This window comes from Athene cunicularia (genome assembly GCF_003259725.1).
Source record: "Athene cunicularia isolate RWA chromosome 1 unlocalized genomic scaffold, athCun1 chr1_part2, whole genome shotgun sequence".
Taxonomy (NCBI): domain Eukaryota; kingdom Metazoa; phylum Chordata; class Aves; order Strigiformes; family Strigidae; genus Athene; species Athene cunicularia.
The window spans coordinates 75,740,233-75,762,004 of NW_020799092.1; the positions used below are offsets into that span (position 1 = coordinate 75,740,233).

At 45.0% G+C, this 21,772-nt stretch overlaps 1 protein-coding gene across 6 annotated transcripts in view; it reads left to right on the top strand.

Annotated features, from left to right (window-relative positions):
• Nucleotides 1-21,772, top strand: part of FRMD4A (FERM domain containing 4A) — a 377,723-nt gene that overhangs the window by 314,066 nt on the left and 41,885 nt on the right. For all 6 annotated transcript variants that reach the window (XM_026841093.1, XM_026841094.1, XM_026841095.1 and 3 more), the window contains 3 exons: nucleotides 5,612-5,677; nucleotides 5,879-5,936; nucleotides 7,744-7,830. In XM_026841093.1, coding sequence (XP_026696894.1) covers nucleotides 5,612-5,677; nucleotides 5,879-5,936; nucleotides 7,744-7,830 — 211 coding nt within the window. The remainder of the gene's footprint in view (nucleotides 1-5,611; nucleotides 5,678-5,878; nucleotides 5,937-7,743; nucleotides 7,831-21,772) is intronic.

A 21,772-nucleotide genomic window follows, 5' to 3' on the forward strand; every position in this document is an offset into this window, starting at 1 on the left:
CTGGTTGTTTCCAATAAAACCAGTGGCTACAGTCCTGTGACTCCCTTGCGATTTTACTTAAGTAACCAGGTCTCAGAGACCTCTTTATATATCAGTAGTTCATTATTTTTTAATGGTGGCTTTTTCTTAAACACCCTCTGAAACACTGAAGTAGAGGCTGCAGGTCAATCAGATTAAAAGCCTCTGAAGTACAGATCAAACTTCAGTGATCTAAGAGGACAGATTTTTAAAACTGTGTTTTCTGACCCTTCTGCATCTCATGCAGATTATGTACTGGATACAAATTTCATCCTGTTTTCTGTGTGCAGTCAGTTTTATGCTGCAGTTCTTCAGCATTAGCACAAAGCAGTAGCAAGTTAATTTCCAGCTCCAGAAAGAAACATTTAAAACATTAGGAGTGGGATGGGTAGTTGCTCTAGTTAGTTTAAAACAAACAAACAAAAGAACCCTGTGCTACATTTGTATAGGCTGAAATGAACTAAGAAGCAATAAAATATAATAGGTTACCTTCAGCAAGATACTGTGATAGATCTGTATGAAATAACTTTACCATCACACACCATGAAAAAGCATCACCTGTTGCTCCTATCAAAAGTAGTAAAACCAGTGGGATTATTCCTGGATTCTTAGATGCAGCAAGGGCTGAATCAGCACAGTTTGGTGCCTCTCTGACTCCACCTTCATGGAGCCTTCTGGTTGCATACCCTTGCTGCAGGCCTTTCCCTTCACTGTAACCTCTTCTTGGGGATTTGTAGACATCACAACAAAGATGAAGGTTGTAGTTTTTATATCATTAAGATTTTGTTTCCAGCTCTATACAGATTAAGAAGAATCAGCTGCACATCTTGTTCTCAAGCATCTCTTAGCTTCACTGATTACCAAGGAAGCAAGGAGTTTGGGGTTTGCTTTTTGCTTTTAAATTAAAACTTAGCTTCTGGTCTTCCCACACAATCCAGGAACTGGGACCGTAATTTTTGATTTCTTTTGCCCACGCATGGAAATAACTGACAGTATTTATTATTTTTGACACAAAACTAAACACAATGAGACAGGAGACAACCTGTGTTAGTTCACAGCACTCCTTTCCAGCCATTGTCATTGTATTTTATCTCAATTCTGATCCTTCCCAGCAAGCCAGCCCAGTATTAGGTTGCCAGTAAAAATGCAAGGAGGAGATGCAACAGCACTAAAGTGGGTGCTAGAATTCGATTTTCAACAGATGAGGGGATAGACTTCTCCCAGGTTCTAACAGACTTTGAATGCAAGCTTGTTTTTAGCAACCTGAAGCATCAGCATTGCCAGAAAATTCACCTCTGAAAATATCAGCTGGAAATCACTACTTAGGTTCTCTAATACAACACAGAGCTGAGGCTCTATTCCTGCTCTTCGTCCCTTTGGCGCAAGAGATGCTCTGCTGGCTTCAGTGGGACAGCACACGACTGCAAATAAAGACCTTAGTAAGTTCAAGAATATAATCAAGATGAACAAAGGTTAGAAACAGAACAACAATAAGGCACAGCAATGAGTGGGCAGCTATTTAAAACAGCTCAGTGTGCTGGGAAGAGAGGGGGGAAACAATTACCTTTGAAAATCTGGATCTGATGATGAGAAACTCTGGCCATGCAAGTTGTTTCCCATACAGTTCTGGAAGCTGCTGAGACAGGAGGGATTTCTTGGTAGTTCTAAAGATCTTTAGCAGAGTTGTCTGCTGCAGGGTATCTCCATGTACTAATTTTTGCAGCTTTGGAGGGAATGTTTTATGTGCTGGCAAACAGACGGTAGTGCTTCAGCAGCCTCTGTGTCTCCACATTAGTTAAGCATCCTCTGTCAGCCCTGCGTTATGAATGAGTTTCTGTGTCACTGACACAGCAACAAGCCAGAGCAGGGGGAGAGGAGATGTCAGCTGGTGGTCCAGGCAGTGTCCCAGCACTCTCCCAGCTGTCAATAGCAGCATGGCAGCCGCTTAGATATGAACAGCTGAAATGACAGGGGAGAATGTTTATAAGCTCTGCTAATGCTCCTTCTGACCCGTGAATGATTTTGCTTGTTTTCCCCAGCACTTGCTGGGCTTCCCCCTCTGTCCCAGAGCTGGAGGCAGAAAGTGACCTCTGTGCTGGATGATCCTTCTTGCACAGGGAATGAAAAGGAAGTTCAAAGAACTGTCAGAGGAGCAACTGTCACGCAGCTGGGGTGGGATTCATCTGACCATGAACATTTATTTCTTCAGTGTAGACCTCTCCACCTGAGCTAGGTGCCCACAGCTCCCTTTGCTGTCAGGATGAATTGTGCTCTGCAGTATCTGTTTCTTTCCCCAAAGTGTGACTAGCTCAGTGTTGTGGAAAGGTGAGAGGCAGAAAATCCCACTCTTAAATATTAATGACTTGATGGATAATTCAGGGGTGTGTGTGTGTGTGTGTGTGTGTGTGTTCAAAAGTAGAAACCAGGATGATATTATCTGGAACTTAACATCTGTAGACCTCATATTATTATACAATGAAAAGAAAGATCATCAGTATCCTAATGAAGCAGTGAAGGTATAGAGAGTGTTGCCTGCATTTGTTTAGAAGAACTGGGTAGAGCCTGGACTATCCCCCATCTTTTAGTATGGGTTGAGAATGTAACTTTATTCATGCCAATGATTTTCAGGAAGGCTCCCTGACATCTAATCTGCCCTTTTGAAGGAAATGGGCCATCAATTGGCTTCCCAACCAAAGGGGTATGGTCTGGGAACATATCCATAATTTTATAATAATCATTTGTAAGAAAGCAGAGCACATCCAGGTAATTACATTAGCTAATCAGCTTGTAGGTACATCTATCCTTTCCTTGAATGGCATCAATATGAGAGCTTGATCTGTACAATAAACTGCACAGAGTGGAAACCAAAGCTAAGAGCATTTTCCACTGGAGAAACTGTATTGTTTTCTGAGAAGTCACTCCTGGTTTGTTCCTGTCTGAGACAGAGAGGAATTTCATCCACATGTAATCATGGTTTTAAGATGTAATTTCAAAAGGCTGTAAGCCCTCTCTGTCTATCTTTTCTATTAAGAATGATGTTTTTTGGAGATCTTCCAGTACTGAACACTCATGTAATTCAGTTATTGCTCCAAAAGTAATCCTGTTTATGATAATCATGGCAGGAGACTCAGGCCCTGCCTTCATGTGCACACCCATAACATCTGTGGTACTTGCTTGGATCAGTGGGCTGAACATGGCTTCATAGCTGTTGAATTTACAGCTTCCAGATCATTTTCTAAACATTAAAATTATTCTGAGAGATTCGATAGGAGAGCTAGACCATTCCTTTACCCATGTAATTTGTCACTGACTCAGTCAGTACCCTGTACCTGCTGTGACCTGCTGGTGGGACATCACTTCACCTTGCCCCAAAAAAGAGCCCTTTTATTTTTGCAGAATGAGTGGGGGAAGTCACTTGGTGAGTGAGTAAGGAAAGCAGCTACTCTCAGACAAATTACAAGCTTGTGAGGGAACAGCTGGCCCTGCTGACAATCCGACAGACTGTCTACTTTTAATTGCTCTGTGCTGCATACACTGGTGTTTCTGGTCCTCTCCCTTCCTCCCTGCATTACCAGGGATGGAAGCACAGTCCTCAGCTCCCCTGTGCCAGGCCCCATGCCCCATCTGTGCACAGTATGTCTTGTTTGTCATGTCACAGTGCACTGTGTCCTCCTTGTGATGTTGCAGAAGAGAACATCCTCTGTGTGATGTAACAGCAGGCTCTGTGTGGCCTCTACCTGTGACATCACTGAGGGCCTTATGAAGGCTGGGCCCAGCAGGGACAGGTGAACTTCCTTCTAGCAGAGATTATGGCTCCACACAGATCTCTCTGGCAGAAAGATGCATATGGGGAAGGCAGCAATGAGGAGATACAGTCATGTTAGAAGGGTTGGAAATGCTTTTCAGTTTTCCATAAAAGTCCCCACAGTGATCTCTGAGCAGTTGCAGTCATCTGCCAGACCATCCCACACTGCCATCCTCCTTCACACTGTCTAGCAATAAAAATAGCTCAGTTCTGCCTGGGGAAGGATTACCACATGATGGACAACCATGTGGCTGCCTTTAAAGGCCCCATTAGGGGCCCCAGCTGGACCTAGGAAATTCAGGGAGGGAGAGGAATTCCAGTTCACATCGCCCTGAACCACATGCAGCATGATGGCATTAGATAGACACTTGGTACTACTGGAACCTTATGCAGTGCCAGGTGGGGAGGGCGCAAAGGTGCCATAAAGGTAGTTTAGGCTTCCTTCCTCTTGGACTAGTAAGGTCTGTACAATATCTCGAGGGGACTCAACAGATTCCTATTTCTTGGTCTTGCAACATAAAGAGCAAGAGATTGGATTTAAACCTGAGGACTTGGGTATTCTGTCATGCCAATGTAACAGATCTGGTCCTATGGGCATCACATTGCTGGAAGTTAGAGAAGAACCAAAGTCAGACCAGTCTGAAAGTACCAGGCTTGGAGGCTGTGATGACTTGCATGGCCATAGATTGGGTGGAATGCTACTGAAATCACAGGAGAGTGCTGTGAAGCTTTGAAAGGAGATCATCAGCTTATACTTTACCATGCTTGTGACCTTGCTAGCACAGCTGATTGTATGCATCAAATAGCTCTGGTTCTGTGCTCTCCTGCTGCCCATTCACTGGAGAAGGAATGAGACTCTTTAATAAAAAGTGAACTTACAGATGTCTCTCAGTCTGTTATTTGGGTCATGCTGATCTGCTCTTGGATGCTACATCTCTTCCATGTACAGGTGAATGTCTCAACGTGTATTTATCAAACATGCCCAGAACTGTTATCTGACACAGAGGCCCACTGGTGTGGAACAGCATCCATCTATACCATGAATCTGTCTTAGTCTCCAAAGCAGTGCTGGGAATGGGCCCTGGCCCATGCTAACTCCCAGTGCATAGCCAGGACCTGCCTGGGGAATGCAAGTTAGTATAACCCAAAAGTATGCAGATACATCAGTACTTTAACAGTAAAGGGACCCAAGTTTGAGTGCCTTGGAAACATTCCCCGCCACTGTTTAACCTGCTGTTACAGACATTGTACACTGGGAATTCAACTCCTTGCTCAGAGAGGTTTCTCCAGAGTACTTCCACTAATGCTCCTGTACATGGTCATGTGCAGTTGCAGCGAGGAGTATTCTGTGAGGCTTCGAACTATTACTGGCCACCAATTTCTGAAAGCTTTGCTAGCTTCCAGAGAACTTGACGGGCTTGGAAAGAAGTTGCACCAGCTAGGGCAAAGCAGAGCTTGAGCAGCTCCAACATACATCTGTTTGCCACTAAATTATTTGTAGAAAAGGAAAGTAGAGAGGGAAAAGTCAGCACACGTAGATACCATGTTTGTGAGTAAAAAAGGTTCTTCCAGAAAGCTAGCTCCTAGAAAACCATTTTTATTCTCGTCTGTGAGTTCCCCTTGTTTACCCTGGGCTGCATCAAATCTCCTCACCTAAACACTTTTGCTTGGCATCTTTTCATTCCCTCAGTCTGTAGCTGTGTTTACAGAAGTATCTCTTCACTTTTTGGCAAGATTCTTAGTCACGATGCTGCCATTATATGAAGCATCTCATTTCTTCCTTTCCAGTGAGGATCGAGTCATTGAACATTACAAGAAGCTAAATGGTCAGACAAGAGGTCAAGCAATTGTGAAGTAAGTGAAATAGTGACTTCTTGTGACCTTTGTTTTATCAGGAAGTATTTACACTGAACTGTAAATACAATATGTAACTATGCCTCCCATCTCGTCTAATGCTTTATTTTTAAGTATTTCTATACTTATTTATTTATTTATTAAAGCTTTTTTTTTCAGATCAGCCTCTCAGACACGTTATTCTCTTGTGTTGTTTTGCAGTTACATGAGCATTGTAGAATCCCTCCCCACATATGGAGTGCATTATTACGCAGTAAAGGTACGTGCTACAAAAAAGGGTCATTTATTGAATTAAACTGTTGTTGGAGAGGGAAGGAGAGAGGTACAAATAACCATCCTGCTTTCAGAATACAATACGCTGCTACTAAAGTCTCGTTTCACTTCCTGTGGTCGGATAAACTTATTTCAACTGTGTAGTGAATGTTTGGTAAATACAGCTCCAAAGAGGAAAATCCTGTGCTTGGAGATAAAACTCTTGCAGTCCTATTGTGCTGGAGATGTTCAGCCCACAGGTTCTGGTCATGCCAGTGAACCAGCACCAAAGGGACAAGCTAGCCAGATTGCTGACAGTCTTGATGCTTCACTTCTTTTTGTAGTTCCAGAAGTCAGATTTTTCTCAGCCTGCAGATCCATGAGCCAGCCGTGACCTGCAGACTGTAGCTCCCTTCAGTTGACATACAGGCAGATGGATACAGATATAGTACATCTTTTTAATGCCTAATCATTGGCCCACACTCTAGAGATAACATGTTTCCCTCCTCAAACAGCTCTCCAGTTCTAACTATGTGGATTTCATGCAGGTATTAATGAAATCCCTCATTTCTTTTGTCTAATGATTTATCACCAAATCTTCCAGTCTATTATTATTATTATTATTATTATTATTATTATTACTACTACTACTTCCCTTCCTGACCAGCTCTGTAGGGTTGTTATTTTTTTAAGTAGATAAATCAATAAACATATAAAGAAAGCTAGATCCACATTCCTCAGAGCATATTCCCTCATTTATCACTCCTGAAGTTTTGATGTGTTTCGTCATTATCCCTCTGCACAGATCATATGTTTTTTCATACATCTGTAATATCTTGCACACATGGGGTACCATAAAAACACAAATACCTGACAGTACCTGTCTCAGGCAGATGTGTTTCTAGTCTATTCCTGCTAATGTGCATGGCATTTTGTGAAAAGCATTAGCCTCATTTTTTGCCAGAGGGCAGGATCCTGCCAGCACCCTTTCCATACAGATCTCTTGGACTCCTCTCAGTCAAGAAAGATCTGGTGGTTTGGGATGGGTGTTCAAGCCTGCAAACACCTGAGGGCTATTCCAGTGAGCTCCCCATGATCAGTAAGTACCAGCGAGCAGCAGTGAGGCAGCAAATATTGCACATAATAGGTTTTGCTTCTGCCTGATGTGGGGGGTTTGTTTTAGCTGCATTTTACCCTGCCGTTCTCTATCACGTTAACAGAACAGATGTAATTTCATTGAGGACTCCAGTTCAGTAAATTGCAAAGAGGCTAGTATCAGATATCAGCCATTACCCCATAAGGCCATTTTATTGCACACTCAGACACAAAGCAGTTGGGTCCGAGCCTGTCAGACCTTATCACTTGGTAGCTCTCAGATCCCATTACTGCTGCGTTTTCAAGATTAATGCTAAAATCCCTCCACATAATTCAAGTCAGCTGGGTGATTCACTTTCCTTCCTCTCCAATCTCTGAGTGTTCAGACTGAATAATTTACAGAGAAGAGAAAGAGGATGCAACACTGCACAAGGGACCCATGTCAAACCTCCTCACCGCCCCTGGCAGCATTTTGAGTAACTTGATCACATGTGATGCATTTTAAACTGTTTTATATATCATGGCCAAAAGTGAAACAGATCTCTCCTAAGCACCATGGAGCTTTGTGACTTGAGGAAATTCAGCGGGGGTAATTTAACAGAACTCACGATATTGAAATATATTACTTAGGAACAAATCTTCACCTTGAATAACAACCTAGGAAATCTCCAGCATTTCCCCATCTCATTCAATATAACTCCCTCTGTTTTCTTTTCCAGGACAAGCAGGGAATTCCTTGGTGGTTAGGACTTAGCTACAAGGGGATTTTTCAATATGACTACCATGACAAAGTGAAACCAAGAAAGGTAAGTGTTTACTTTTCTACCAAGGCCTGGGCTTGCTATGCCTGTTAAAGCTTGATTTGAGGGTGTGATATATGCCAAACGCTGGCATTGATTCATGTGATTTTGAAGGATATTCATTTTCCCTAAACTTGTCTGAAAGTCTGCAAAGAATTAATGGACAAAAGTAGCTCTTAATTTATTAAATGTTGACGTATGGGAGGAAATAATAGGTGCATTGACTATCCTTTTATTCACTGAAGGCTATTAATGGGGTTTTTTATTCCTTGAAGAAAAGGATGAGGGGAGTAAGGACGTCTTCACAGAGCATCTGTGCTCTAAAAGACACACCTATTTGGGATCAATCATTACCTACAGGGCAAGCCATACTGACACGTGATAGTTTAAAACATGCCTAGGCTAGGTGTTTGCACCCACATATCTCCATTAGTGCCAACCCCCCAGGGAAGACATGTCCTTAAAAGATGCCTTCAGAAGTCAGTCTTAGTAACAGGAACATTTCTTTGGAGGAAAATAATGCCCTGCCATGACAGGACTCAGCCATTTACAAGCTATAGCAATTTTTATCAATCCTGATGGGATGAGAGGGTTGGTGGAGAACAGCAGAAGAAAGAACAAAAGAAGTCAGGTATTCTGACAGCGTGAGAGGAGACAGCTGTCTCCACTAGAAGAGTCAAGCCTCCTTTCTCAGCTTCTCTGCTTTCTCTTCCTTTCAGCTGCTCAGTGTGATTCAGTCTGTAATATTAATTTTAGAGCTTGGTAACATCTTGGCCAGCCTCTCTGTCCCTCCACTAACCTACCTCTAGTTCTCACACTGCTCCTTGAATCAGGGCCTTAAGCATCTCCTACCCATTTTCTGCAGTGTAACCCTAAAAAAATAGCATGCCAGTTTTCTCTTGATTGGGAATTATTTATTTTTTGTCTCAGCAAATTATATATGAAATCCAGGAGACCCAGAGCAATGTATGCCTTACGTATAAACCACTGAGAACTTCTGTGGCTTAGCAGAAGTGGTCATAAATCTGGGTGGGAAGGGAGAGCAGAAATTTCCGGGCTAGAATTTGTCCATTGCCATAATCCAGAGACCACAGCAGTGAAAAGACAGCCTAGATGAGCATTTCTGCGTTAATGTGATGCTTGCAAACCCCATCTGTTGGCAGGGCTATTCGAAAATGCACAGCCTAAATCAGGGACAGGACTCGGATAGAGTGGCTGAGGCTTCATTATTTCTCCATCCAGTGCTTTTAGCCTCTGTAGAGCAAGTGAAAAGACTTCTTACCCTACACAGGTGGTAAAACCCCTCTGGCGAGAGCAGTTCAACTACCTCAGCGAGGCACAATGTTTAATCCTCTGCTAATTAGATTGTAAAATTTCACTTGATAACCCTGGTATCTGGGAGCTTACCATAGTATCTGATTCATTTCACTATACCAGCATGGGCTGGTTCAAGTCTTTGCTGTGCAAAGGGGAGGGGAAATCCTTAATGTGCTTTCTACAAGGTAAAATTAGGGGGGGAGGGGAAAGAGATTTTGTCTTTTCTGATCGTTATTATTTTGTTCCTGCACATTGCCAGTGCCAGAAACAAACTGAAAAATTACAATGGAAAAATAAATCTCCCTGGAAGAAACACAAGCAGAAAATTGTAGCAAGAAACCAGCTGAAACCAAGACATTTATATTAAATGCATATAAAAACCTTGCTTGTCTTATAAGGGAGATTGTAATGTTTTCCTATTATGTCATCCTAGATAGATTTCCATGCTTATTGTGTTTGCAAGAAAAACTGTAACCCACACTAAGCAGCTGAGCCTATCTCAGGCGATCCCATTAGCAGTCAGTCAAAACCACGTTTTCGTTAAATTGCTGGAGTAAATCACCCATGTGTCTCTAGAAAACTAACTCGGTTTGTCAGCAAGTTGGATGAGTCTGGAGAGGAGAATTGAGGCTAATGCAGGGCCAGAACCTGATCTTGCTTTCGCTATTCTCACTCGGGCATAAGTCCTCCGGTATTACTGGGGATGCAACTGAGATGGGTATCTGGCACCTAGTCCACAGTGATTCAGATGGGAATGCAGGGCTGTTAAACTGGAATGCAGCTGGAGCTGGGCTGCAGAGCCTAATGTGACTCTGTGCTTCTATTTTTATGCTCTCTCCTCCTGATGCTTGACTTCTGTGGAAATCCTGAAGCTACCCAAAGCCATCACTTTGAGGCTTAATATTCTCCTTTCTGTTTTCCTCCTGCATGTTCAGAGGCTAGCTCACAGACTCAGCAAGCCCTGCCAAAGGCTTCTTCTTGAATGTCGCTTGTTTGAACCCAGTTTTGGTCCATATCAGTTATGATCTGACAGCTGGTCATTCTTAGGTATTAAATGAATGCAAACGTTTTGGTATACCTCACAAAATCTGCAGCTGGACAAGAAGGGAGTATCACGTACAGAAAGATGGCTGCTATCCTGCTAACCATATGCTGAGACACTCTGGAAGTTCAGTAGTGGCTTGCAGAACCAGTGTCATTTTTTGTAGCAGCAGCACACAGCATCCAACGTGGGCATAATCCCCCTCCCTCTATGTTAGGCTCAGCTTCCACAAACTCTTCCCTGTGAGAAGAAAAAGCCCTTCAAGGCTTGGCGTGCCTTGAAAAAGCACAACAAAAAGGAGTCATTGTCTTGCTGGGTTATACCCATCTTGAGTCAGCACCATCCAATATTCATGGGAAACCAAAGCAAATTCTTTGGAACCGGGTCTTCAGATAAGATGTGCCAGCACCACTCTCCCACAAGCTGCTGAGGCTGTAGTGACCAAAACCATCATTTTCAGAGAAGGGTCATTAGGGGTTTTTTTGCTTGCATTGCAGAGCAATTGGAAAGAAGGAGCAAGCCATTACAGCCCCCCTGTGTGACTATATTATCTGTGAGTGGTGTTTGTATATTTTAACCAGCAGGTAGGGATGTAACTCTGCTCCATCCCAAGACACTTGTACATGGAGCAGAAGCAACATAGCCTGGAGCTGTGAGACCAGCATGCCCAAGCAGTAGTAGTAGTAGTACTAGGCACGTCTCTCTCCTTTTAGTGAGATATTCCCACTGATTTAAGAGCCCAAAGGCATCTTTTAATGCACACAGCTTAACAGTTAGTAAACAATTAACTCCAAGCTGGAGAGTGAATGATTAACGAAGTCAGCCAGAGGACTTCCATATAGCAAATAAACAAGCAGAGAAATTGTTTAACTTATCACCAGAAATAAAATTACCTTAAAGGAGAGTCTGGTCGTGTTTGGTTGCTTTGTAAGAAATACTTCTGTATAGTGTTATTTTCTTCCACAGAAGGCTAGTGGCAACGAAACTTAAGGTGAGCCTTTTTTCTCAGACTTGTAAACATTATTATCAGTGTTTGCATTCTCTGGTTGTCTGAAAAGAACCCGAGGGGTATAAAGACTTTTGGAAACAAGATAAAATGTGAGGCATCCCAAAATTCCATTGCGAATATAGCTTGACAAAGATTTTCCCTGTGACAGCCAAGTATCGGTTTCCGTCGTTTCTTCCCAGCATTATCCTTTTCTCTGAGATGAAATGAAGCATGCTATGAAAATACTCTGTCCCTTGCCACAAAGTCTCCACAATGCTCTGTGGATTCTCATTACAGAAGAATTTCACTTGTAGTATTGTTGTGAATCCAAAGCAATGGTAATGGATTGACTTCCCATTTAAACATGCAAAAAGAAGAGCTGAGTTGGACCCATCCTACCAAGCAATACAAAGCACAAGCAAAATCAGTAGCTTTAAGTGTCTGATCAGAGAGAAATCACCTGCTTGTCAACAGCATGAGCAAAGTAATCAGCATGTTGTGTCCAGAAAGTGAAAGATTGCTGTTGTGATGTCACTTGGCCTTTTCCAAACAGCAAGAGATAGAGTGAACTTTCCCAATTCCAGAGGCAAAATGAGATATTTACACAGGAGGAGCAATAGACTAATTAAGAGCTGCTTTATTGCAGTACAAATAGAGATCCTCTCTGCTTTAGGGCATAATGAAGCATTGTCAAGTCAGTAATTGCACTGATGGAGTGGTTAAACTTGTGCTTCCTGTGGTGAAGGAATGACAGACCAGTAACTTAAGAAAACATAAAGTAGGGATTGATGTGAAATGTATAAAAACTAGTGAACGATGGGGAGGAGGAAGCTGACAAATTGGTCTCTGTTCTGACTGATCATAAAACGTCAGGATAATCAAAAAAGGCAAAAGAAACAAGAAATTCAAGTCAGTTACAGGGACCCCAATTCACTTGTATAACTCCTTGCCTCATGATACAATAGAGGTCAAGAGCTTAGAAGGGTTGAAGATAGGACTAAAAGTGTGACCACCCCCATCCAGAGGTTTACCATTGAATTGGTTGGTTTTGAACAGGATTTGGGGAGGGGTTATAAACCCTCACGTTCAAGGAGAGTGTTTGATTTGGCAGCAGGTTGGTTTCTGTTGTCAGAGGCATTGGCGCATGTGTAACACTCCTCTCACTGGCGTGCCACCGAGCCAAGGGTGTATTCAGAAAGGGCTGGCCTTTGTCTAGAGCATCCAGAATCAAGTGGGGTCAGAGACAATGTATTGGACTTCTGTCAAATTGGGCTCTTATTGGAACGGCATCATTTCCTGAGACCTTTGCAAACATCTTTGCACTGCAGACAGGGATAAAAGATTTCAAATTTACAAATGATACAAGAGGAGCAGAAAACATTTTCAGGAAATACTGGTTTAAAAGCTAGTGGAGTCTCAGTGGCATTGCTGCAATAAATTATTCACTATGATTAGCTGACTGTTAAGGACTACCTGCTGACTCCTTCTGCTCTGAGCTTTTATTTCTCTTCCCGTTGCTGATCCTTCATGCTTTTTGGATTATGGACTTGGCTGTAAACTGAACCAGTCTTCAGGTCACGGCGGGTTCAACTCATTTTATAGTGCAGTAATTCAGTCTTGGTTTAGTATTTGGAAATGTGGAGCACTGGAGAAGGGAGACATACACAAAGAGAGGTTCCGTACCACACAGTTTCTTCTCACAGAGAGGTTGCTCACCCAATTTCCTTCCGTATCAAAATGTAAGACCCAGATCTGTGACTGTTGAAGAGCAGTTTAAGACTTTCCCCTGATGAAATGTCTTACTCTATCCCTGTTACACAGGAGACCATGTTCCCACTAGTACCTTTTTTACTGGTGCTTGCCCTCAATTTGGGGTGTCTGCTGTTCAGCACCAGGCTCTTCCCCTTTCAGCACCCACTACCCCATGCCCTATCACTGCACTTCACTTTGCCAAAAAGCTACCAAACTCACTGGGAAATGAATAAATCAGATCAGAGCACACTGGGCTGGAAAGCAGGATTTTGTCCCTGACACTGAGGACTTCCACAGGATTTGGCCGGACATGCCACTGGGCTGTCATTCAGAGAACGTTTCTTTTGGCAGCAGTACCAGCTGAAGTGGCCTTCACCATCCTCTGCTCCCATCGCAATCCTGCCACTACTGCTCATCTCCTCCCCTGGGCCCTTTCCTCAGTCATGCTGGTATAATTGTGTGGCCAGGAAGGAAACTGGTCCAGAGAAGGGATCAGAGCTCAGCATAACCCAGCCAAAAAAAGTGGCCATTTTTAACCTTGATTGGTTCCTAATCCCATTCGCCATCTGACCCACAATCGGTATCCTACAGCACAGCTGTAGGAGTTGGGTATGGGTACAAACTGCATAAATCACAGCGGCCAGAGAAATAAACTGCCATTAACCTACACACTACCTTTGTGGAGTGAGACAAGAGCTCCATAGCTCAAAACAAGATGGAAGGAGTTTGGCTGCATGGAATTTGCCGTGGTTGAACCAGGATGAATTAACAGTTAGGTATAGGTCATCACCACTTTTTCTCTTTCTTGTATAAGCTGATAAAAGTTTGCTTCAGTGTTGCCCCAAAACAGGGCTGATCTCAGATGGCTAAGTAGATTGTCTGGGTAAAGCAATCATAAAATAGTCATGCTCAGTTCCCATTATCTAGGTAAAGATGTAACTTGGTCAACTATAATGCTTGTAAACACTAATACATAGTCTAAGGCACTGCTGTTTTATAAGGAAACCATCACTGTTTTGGTGGTTTAGTGTACGTGTACTGTGGTGATACCATCAGGCATACAGTCACCAGAATTTTCTGTGAGAATTTACATTGACAAAGGCTACAGCATGACATCCCATCCCCTGATCCAACCAAGTCAAGTCCATGGCTACCATTAAATATAGGAGTAGTCCCATCAAAGTAAAACTCCCTTGCTCTAAGTGCTTTGTCATATTCAGGTCTTAAAGGGTAATTCTCTATAAAAGCAGCAGCCAAGTCTTAAATGATTCTGCAGCACACAGCAGGAACTTCAACAAGATGCAAAGACAAATCACTCTGACAGCACAAAGTGAAACAAATTGGACCTCAGCACCCTGGAGTTAGGGTGGAGATCTGGAGCGAGATTGAAACCTCCTTGAGCACTTACACTTGGCTCTGAATTGGTAGCAGTCTCCCCACATGCCCCACCCTTCCCAAATGCTGTCTTTTAGCTCACCAAGTCTCCCTACTCCAAAGGCCTGGGCATTTTTATCACCAGATGAAACCAAGGAGGGGCTCAGTCATTCAGTGGCTATGAATGAGACATCTTTAAGTCAGTGGCCTGGGCAGGAGTCTCAGGGACAGGCATTGCAGCCCATTACCATGTACCTGGGATTGCTGCTGCTGTGGTGCCCCATATGCAGACACGGTGCATCACAGGAGTATTTTTAGTCATACAACCTAATGTGTGTGTGCATCGCCATAGCAGTGTGGAATGGTCATAGTGGTTCCCGCATTTTAGTTCCAAGATAGATGTACCTCATGCATGCCAATAGAGATGACAAAAGGATCCTGAGGAAAGAGAGTAGTAGGAATGGTTTGTGGGCAGCATAAATCATTCTTGGGAGACACAGTTGATTCATAGGCTATAGGCTGGGCACGCTTTATCTAATACACAGTATATATTATGTCAGAAAGGAGAGATCTTCAATGCAGAAAAATCTAGTCACTTTGATTTTCTTGCAGAGGATAAAAGAGAGAAAATTTAACTTACAAGAATCTGTAGACCTATTGATTTAGACGCACCCAGCATGGTGACAGCAATGCAGTATCTAAAAGCATCTACCAGATATATATGTGCAGCGAAGGTGGATTTAGTTGTATATAAAGGTAAAGTCTGATTCCCCAGTCTGTATACAGTTATAGACACAAATATCAAGTTGCATTATGTAGACAAATAATGCTTTGTCCAAATCGTAGCTCTTCCCTCTGTGATCTGATGCTTTGCTGTCTCTCTGAGCCAATAAACCACTCTGAAATTTAATAGGGAATTGTCTCTCTGTAATGGAAATGAGTGCAGAGTAGTGATTATATAGATCTCAATGCAATTTCTGTTTGGTCAAGCCAGAAATGTTTGTTGGGGTGGTGTGGTCCCAAAAGAACAGCACACAGCAAAAGGGATCTCAAATTGGACCAGAAATTGTTTGGCAAAAAAAGAGTCCTGAAGCCTGAGGGGAAGAAGTAATTAGATAGTGAGCTGAGATTGCTGACAGACCACTGAAAGTCCCACTTAGCCAAGCCACTCTCTCATTCCATGGGGGAAGGGAGGACAGCAAGCCTCTGGGAAGATCATTGGTGGGGTTCTTTCCCACATCAAATCACACAGGAAACCTTTTAATTTTTTTGTTTTGGGAAGTGAAAGAAAAAAAAATAACCCAAACGAATAGAAATACAGGAATGAATGGAAGTGTGGCAGGATGGAGGGCTAAGTTATGGTACAGCAGCATCCCCATCTCATGACCTGGGGGCACCCTCAGCAAGTCACACTAATTCACAGGTGACAGCCCACGGAAATCTCTTGGAAAATCTGCCCCCGAAACAAGACTCCATTTGTTTGAGCTAAGATGGTGCTGTTCCGCCTGGACCAAATCCTTCCTCATTCACTCTAACTAGTTTGACAGAGGTATGATTGATGGGAGCAGGGTTGACTTGAGGCAGAACACAAATCCATGCCCGGAAACCATGGCCCCACTGAAATCACTGGGACAAAACTGCCATTGACTTTGCTGGAGATGTGATTTTCATTGAATTTAAGGCCAAAAAGGGACCGCTCATAACCTCCACCCTGACCTCCTGCATAACTCAGCCCCTAGAATTTTGCTTGCTGGTTTGTTCAGTGGAAGGAATTACATTTCCAAGGAGGAATTTTTTTCTTAGATTTGTTTTGTCTTTAAACTGCAAAACAAAAGACTCGGGAGTTTGTAGCTGCACTCATGCAAGCTGTGGGAAAGTACTGTCATTGTTTAGTTCCACTGTTTAATACCAGTTTTAGTATTGGGATGTCATCCATGGTTGGCTCTTGCCCATAGCGTAGGCGAGGGAAGGGGTTGCATTTGGGCTGTTAGAAATGTGCCACGTTATTTCCCTGCCTTTCCTAGAAGCCTTTCAGAGTATCCAGTCTGGGTGGTAGTCCATGCATTTGGAGGGATGTCTGTTCCTTCTGCATAGTGTGATTTAACAAGGCATTAATCGTCTAAGAAGCTGCAAGACTTGAAAGACTGGGAGACGCCATATAGGTCAGTAAGTCCAACAGCAATTAAAGTTGGTCATTTATTAGATGCTTAGAATCAAAGCAAAATGTAGGTCAAAAAGGCCTCTGGAGGTCTCTAGCCCAACCTTCTGCTCAAAGTTGGGCCAACTTCAGAGTTCGATCACATTACTCACAGCTATAGTATTTGACTACCTTCGTTGATTGTTCTGGGGCTTGGGTTTTTTTTATAGTCAGAATTTTGCTTGCTGCAGCCTTGAAACCTGTGTCCATTGGCTCATACTTTTGCTGGGCACCTCTGAGAAAATTCTGTCTCTATTTCCTTTGCAAATCCCCTTTAGGTCACAACAGAGAGCAAACAGCAGTTAGATCCTGTGTAGACTTCTGCAGATGGTTTGTTTCTGAACAGCCACCAAGCATGATATCTGAAACCCCTGAGAGCGTGTGCATCGCTGAGTAATCCCATTCTGCCTGTGCCCCATCTCAGGTGCTTCAGGGGAAGACATACACACAGAAAAGGGAAAGAGAACAAGATGCCAAATACCTGGGCATTTATATCTGGTGCTTAATAGACACAATGAAAAATGGTTCACACTGTATCCCCACGGGGTTGTCCAGCCACAGCGCACACTGCCCAGCCCAGCTCTTCTGGGCACAGCAGGCAGAAGACAGTATCAGGGACCCAGTACTTCAACCCCAGAAGAGAGAAGCCTGAGAATTATTCCAAAAGGTCCTATTTGGGCATGTTTCTCTAGGTACTGTAATCCAGAGAGTACTGTGCACCAACCACTAGTGCTGCCCTTCAGGAACCGTCTCTGTTCTGTCCTTGAGCTGCAGGGCAACACTGGAGCCAGCAACAGCCTCATTACTGCCAAGGGTTCCCAAATGTATGGCACAGTCCCTCCACGGGATACTCAGGAAAGGCTTCCTGAGCACAGAGGGACAGAGCACGTCCCAGTGCCTAGCACAGATTAACTCAAGCTCCCCACATCTCAGCAAAGTCCAGGTCACCCAGGACATGACTGACCAAGCCAGAAACACTCCTCTATGTTTCATTCACAAAACACCCTCCCTTCTTTATTAGGAACCTCTGGCATTTTTCAAATGCTCTCACGCTGACCCTACCTCCTGCTGTGTGCAAACTCCACGGCACTGGCCCCACGGTCAATAAAAATGGTAAAAACCTTCTTCAGACTCACATGGCTGAAACGGATGCAGATCCCTGGGCCTCCTCTCCTCCAGGCTCAGCTTAATTAGGGAGCAGCCAGCAAACCACAAGTGTGCTCACAAAAGAAGCTTGCGTCTGAAGGGCTTTGACTGCAGCTCTTTGTAACTAGTCACAAACATCTGGTGCCTGGCAAGCTTGCCTGCCTCTTGGAAGGATTTTCCAGTGAGAAAATTCCTGTAGCTTGCACCTGAATTCTCTGCAGCACACCGTGTAGCACTCGGATCTCTCCCCTGGCTCCTCTTCCAGGCTGCCGGCTTTGCAGAAAAGCCATTTCTGGCACTGGCTTCTCCACCATAGCCTCCCCACCCACCCACAGTACACATGGTCTGACAGGGAACAATTATTCCCTTGAATGTTTATGGGTTGATAAGCAGTTTTGCAACATTCAAGTGATAGTGTAGGTTCCAGTTTTATTGGCAGGATGAAACAGAGCCCACAGTGGGGATGGTCCCCCCAGAGAAAGAGGGAATAAGAGTAATTCTTTTCTCTTTAGTAGCCTTTTCCCTGTCACATGCATGTGTGAGTGTGCAGCTGTGCTCAGAAGCCAGTCTTATGGAGACTTCCTTAAGTATCTATTGAAGATTAAATGATATCATGTGCAGCCTGTAATGATGGCTACTACCAAAAATTGTTCCCATCTGAAAGCTGTCCAGTGCTTCATGATCCAAAATGGGCTGCTGACCTCAGAAGAGATCCCAGCGGGCAAACCACCACATCACAGAAACTCAGCCCACCGCAAGCGCCACTAATTGTCCCCTTGTCTGCAGGCTCCGAGTGAAGGCAGCTACTAAAGGGCAGGGGAACTGTGCTCTCAGCTTGTATTACTGAGGTACTTTAGTCTCCGAAGCCTCATTTCCAGCGTGTTTGGGGACATGCTGTCCCAGTCCCTGCTGTGAGGTACCTTTCATCTGGCAAAAGTCACTACAGCCCTAATACAACTCCAGTAAAGCCAATACGAATTGTCCCACCCATAAGGGCAGGCGTTGGTTTCGGCCCAGCAAATCAACCAAAAACAATCATAAGCCAAACAACCCAAAACCAGACCCAGTCTTGGTGTAGGAAGAGGCAAACCTGCCATGAACATGGATGCTTTGACTCAAACTAACCCCCAAAACCAGCACGCATCTCTTGTCACTGCATATCCGCAAGACTGGTGAAATTACAACCAGCTCCCTGCTGTGGCTCCATATTCCCCAGTGAAGGTTGCAAGCACCAGCGTGGTAAAAGGATCTTGATGGGTAAAAATTATGCTTCCATTTAAGAAGACCCACTAATGGCACCTTGTGCATCTGTCACTGAATTAACAACATCAATTTGAAACTGTATGTAAGCTGGGCAACTGGTGAAGGGAACAGCTTGCTTACATTAGGAGGTCTGGCTGAAGGGAGACCTTAGGCTTTGTTTCTCCTGAGGGGTTGTGATCAGCTAACAGGAAAGCGGATACTTTCTTGTGGGAATCCACATTTTTGCAGATTGGATTCCTTATGTATAGGAAGGGTGACATGTCTCAGATCAATGTGGACAAAAGGAGTGGGAGGCTGCAGAATAATATTTGGGGAGCAAGGGGAGAGCAGTTAGAGCAATAGCAAAACACATGTGTACGTTCTGGAGAGCAGGGCTATGGAAAAAAAGACACAAAGTCAAGTTGTGGGGTCATTTTCACCCCCTTCCTCCCAAGAGTCTGGATTTGCCTCCTTCCACACCCTGCCAAGAAAAACAAAGAAACTAAATATAAAAATGCAGTGATCTGGGGAGCTGCTCTTGTGCCCAAACCGTAGGTGTCTAATTCCGTTTTAGGCACTGCTAGGGATCCAAGACGTCTGTGTAGGGCTGGCAGATACGCACCAGACCTACGCCAGGCTCCCTCCTTCCCTCCTGGGGCAGCAGCCAGGGGCCAGGCAGGGTACCCTGGGGCATGGAAAATGGCACCCGACGCCTACATTTGTGCATCTGAACAGCCCCCCCAGAGCCCTGTGTGTTTGGACAGTTGGAGTTAATCATCGAAGGGAAACGGAACTGCAGTTAATGAACAGAGCACTGAGGTTTGGTAGCAGAGAGGACAAAATAGGAAAGGATTGGAGTGCAAGCGACAGTCTGTCAGAGTCCGAGGGAGGAGGATGGGGAAGAGAGTGGCTGCTAGCAGCTCTGAAAAGGCTTTCAAATTCCTTCTGCACCCCGCCGAAGTTTAGTCATAAATGACAACGGGGGGCCTGGGGACAGAGGGATATTTTCTGAAGGGTGTGATCTGCTGGTTTTGTAGACTCTTATGGGTTCCACATGTCTGAGCGCCTCCCAAACACGTCCTCTGCACATGCTGTGCAGCACGGCCGCGTTATCCTCTCCGCCTTGCGGACTGGCATGTGGAATCACAGAGGGATGTTTTTGGCAGCCCACATGGCAGTCTCAGACTTGACCCCAGTTGTTGTCAGTGGGACTTTAGGCCCCAAACTTCCTTTTTGTGCCTTTGGAGCTCAGCTGCAGTGCTGGGTGCTTGCAGGGGAGACAGACTTCACGTTCAGACCTCAGCTTCTGGCTTAACACTTTCACCCCATGTCTGTCTTCTGTCGGTAAAATAGCGGGTATTTCTGGGCTTCATCTGGTGATTACAACTTCTATGCAGTGATTATTTTTTCCAGTGGAGGAATAAAATAATGTGTAACCCAGCCCTTCGAGCTTCCCATCCCTCCTGGCCCCCTTCACCCCCTCCTCTCCTGCAACGCAAGGGTACGGGGCAGCTCAGTGCCCCCCATACCCCACCCTTCCTTCCAAACACCCCCTTATAGAAAGAAAAAAAAAACACCCCACCCACCCCCCAAAACCAACTCTTGGTTGGAAACTTTTACAAACGCAAATATTTTCAATTTTGCAAGGAGAAAATTCTGGGTCTTCGCTGTGTTTTATTTTCTAGATTTTTACCTCCAGAGCAGCTTAATCAGTGCAAATCAAATTACGCCTCCTGTTTACTTATCTCCAGAGCGCTGACACTGGCAAGCGGCTTATCTCAGCATGGCAGGAGCCAGCGCCTTCCTTGGGGGTAGGACAGGAACTCCACAGAAGCTGCTTGTAGTGGGAGAAGGAGTATAAATCAGGGAAAGTTCTGCTGGCTCTGCTTCCCAGCAGCGAGGTTATGCTCCCCGAGCTCCGCTGCTTGCTAGGTGCAGCGCGGGGAAGCCGAACTGCGGGATGCCCAGGGGGGTGGAGGCTGCCTCCTCCCTGTGGATTAGTAGCCTGGAAGCCAGAGTTTAGATTTTGGTTTACTCATTTGTAAATAGGAGGCGGTGGTGGACCTGTCCGCAGTGGTGACAGTGCAGTGGTTTGCAGAGCTGACATGGTGTTTTGCAGTCACTGCGTCCTTCGCGCTGCTTCTGCATTCAGTCCTCCCTCCCGCCCGGGAGATGGAAATGGGGGTTATTTTACAGCAGAGGTGTGGGGTACAGGGACCAAGTGAGTGCATCCCACTGCCCAGGGGCACGGACACTCGGTGGACCGGCAGAGACCCCCAGGGCTGCCCCATGCTGACTCGGGGGCGAGGACACACAGCCAGCACCTGGGAGAGCTGCGTTTTCCTCCTGTGACTGCTTCATGCCTCAGTTTACCCCTCGGTGCTACCGTTGGCTTTTTCTGGGTGCTACTTTGAGATGCCCCGACAGAGGCATGATGTAAAACAGAGGCAGGAGTGTGACTTGCTTATGGCGCGCTGGAGCCTTGGGCTTTGCCAACACTAGCCTGCCAGCTCCAGGGATGGATCAACTGCCCCCGCTCAGCTTGTGCTCGCGCGAGCTCTACGCTGATTGTGGGGGGTGAAAGCAGGGCTGCGCATTGCCCTTCAAGGGAGCGGTGTAAGTTGCCCCCGTGGGGCTCTCACCTGCCCAGCCAGGCCACCTCCGCCCCCCGAGGCCTGCCCTGCACACCTTGCCCGAGGCTCCTGTGCCAGAGCCCAGCACACGCCAGCTGCCAGCCCTCGAAGGACGAGGTCCCCGAATCCCGATTTTTCCCGTGGCTTGAAGGAAAAAAATCCCCGAATCCCGATTTTCCCGTGGCTTGCATGTGTTCAAACCGTATTTCGCCCTGCAGAGGAAAACCGGCGCCCTCCCCCGCCTCCCCCCCGGCACC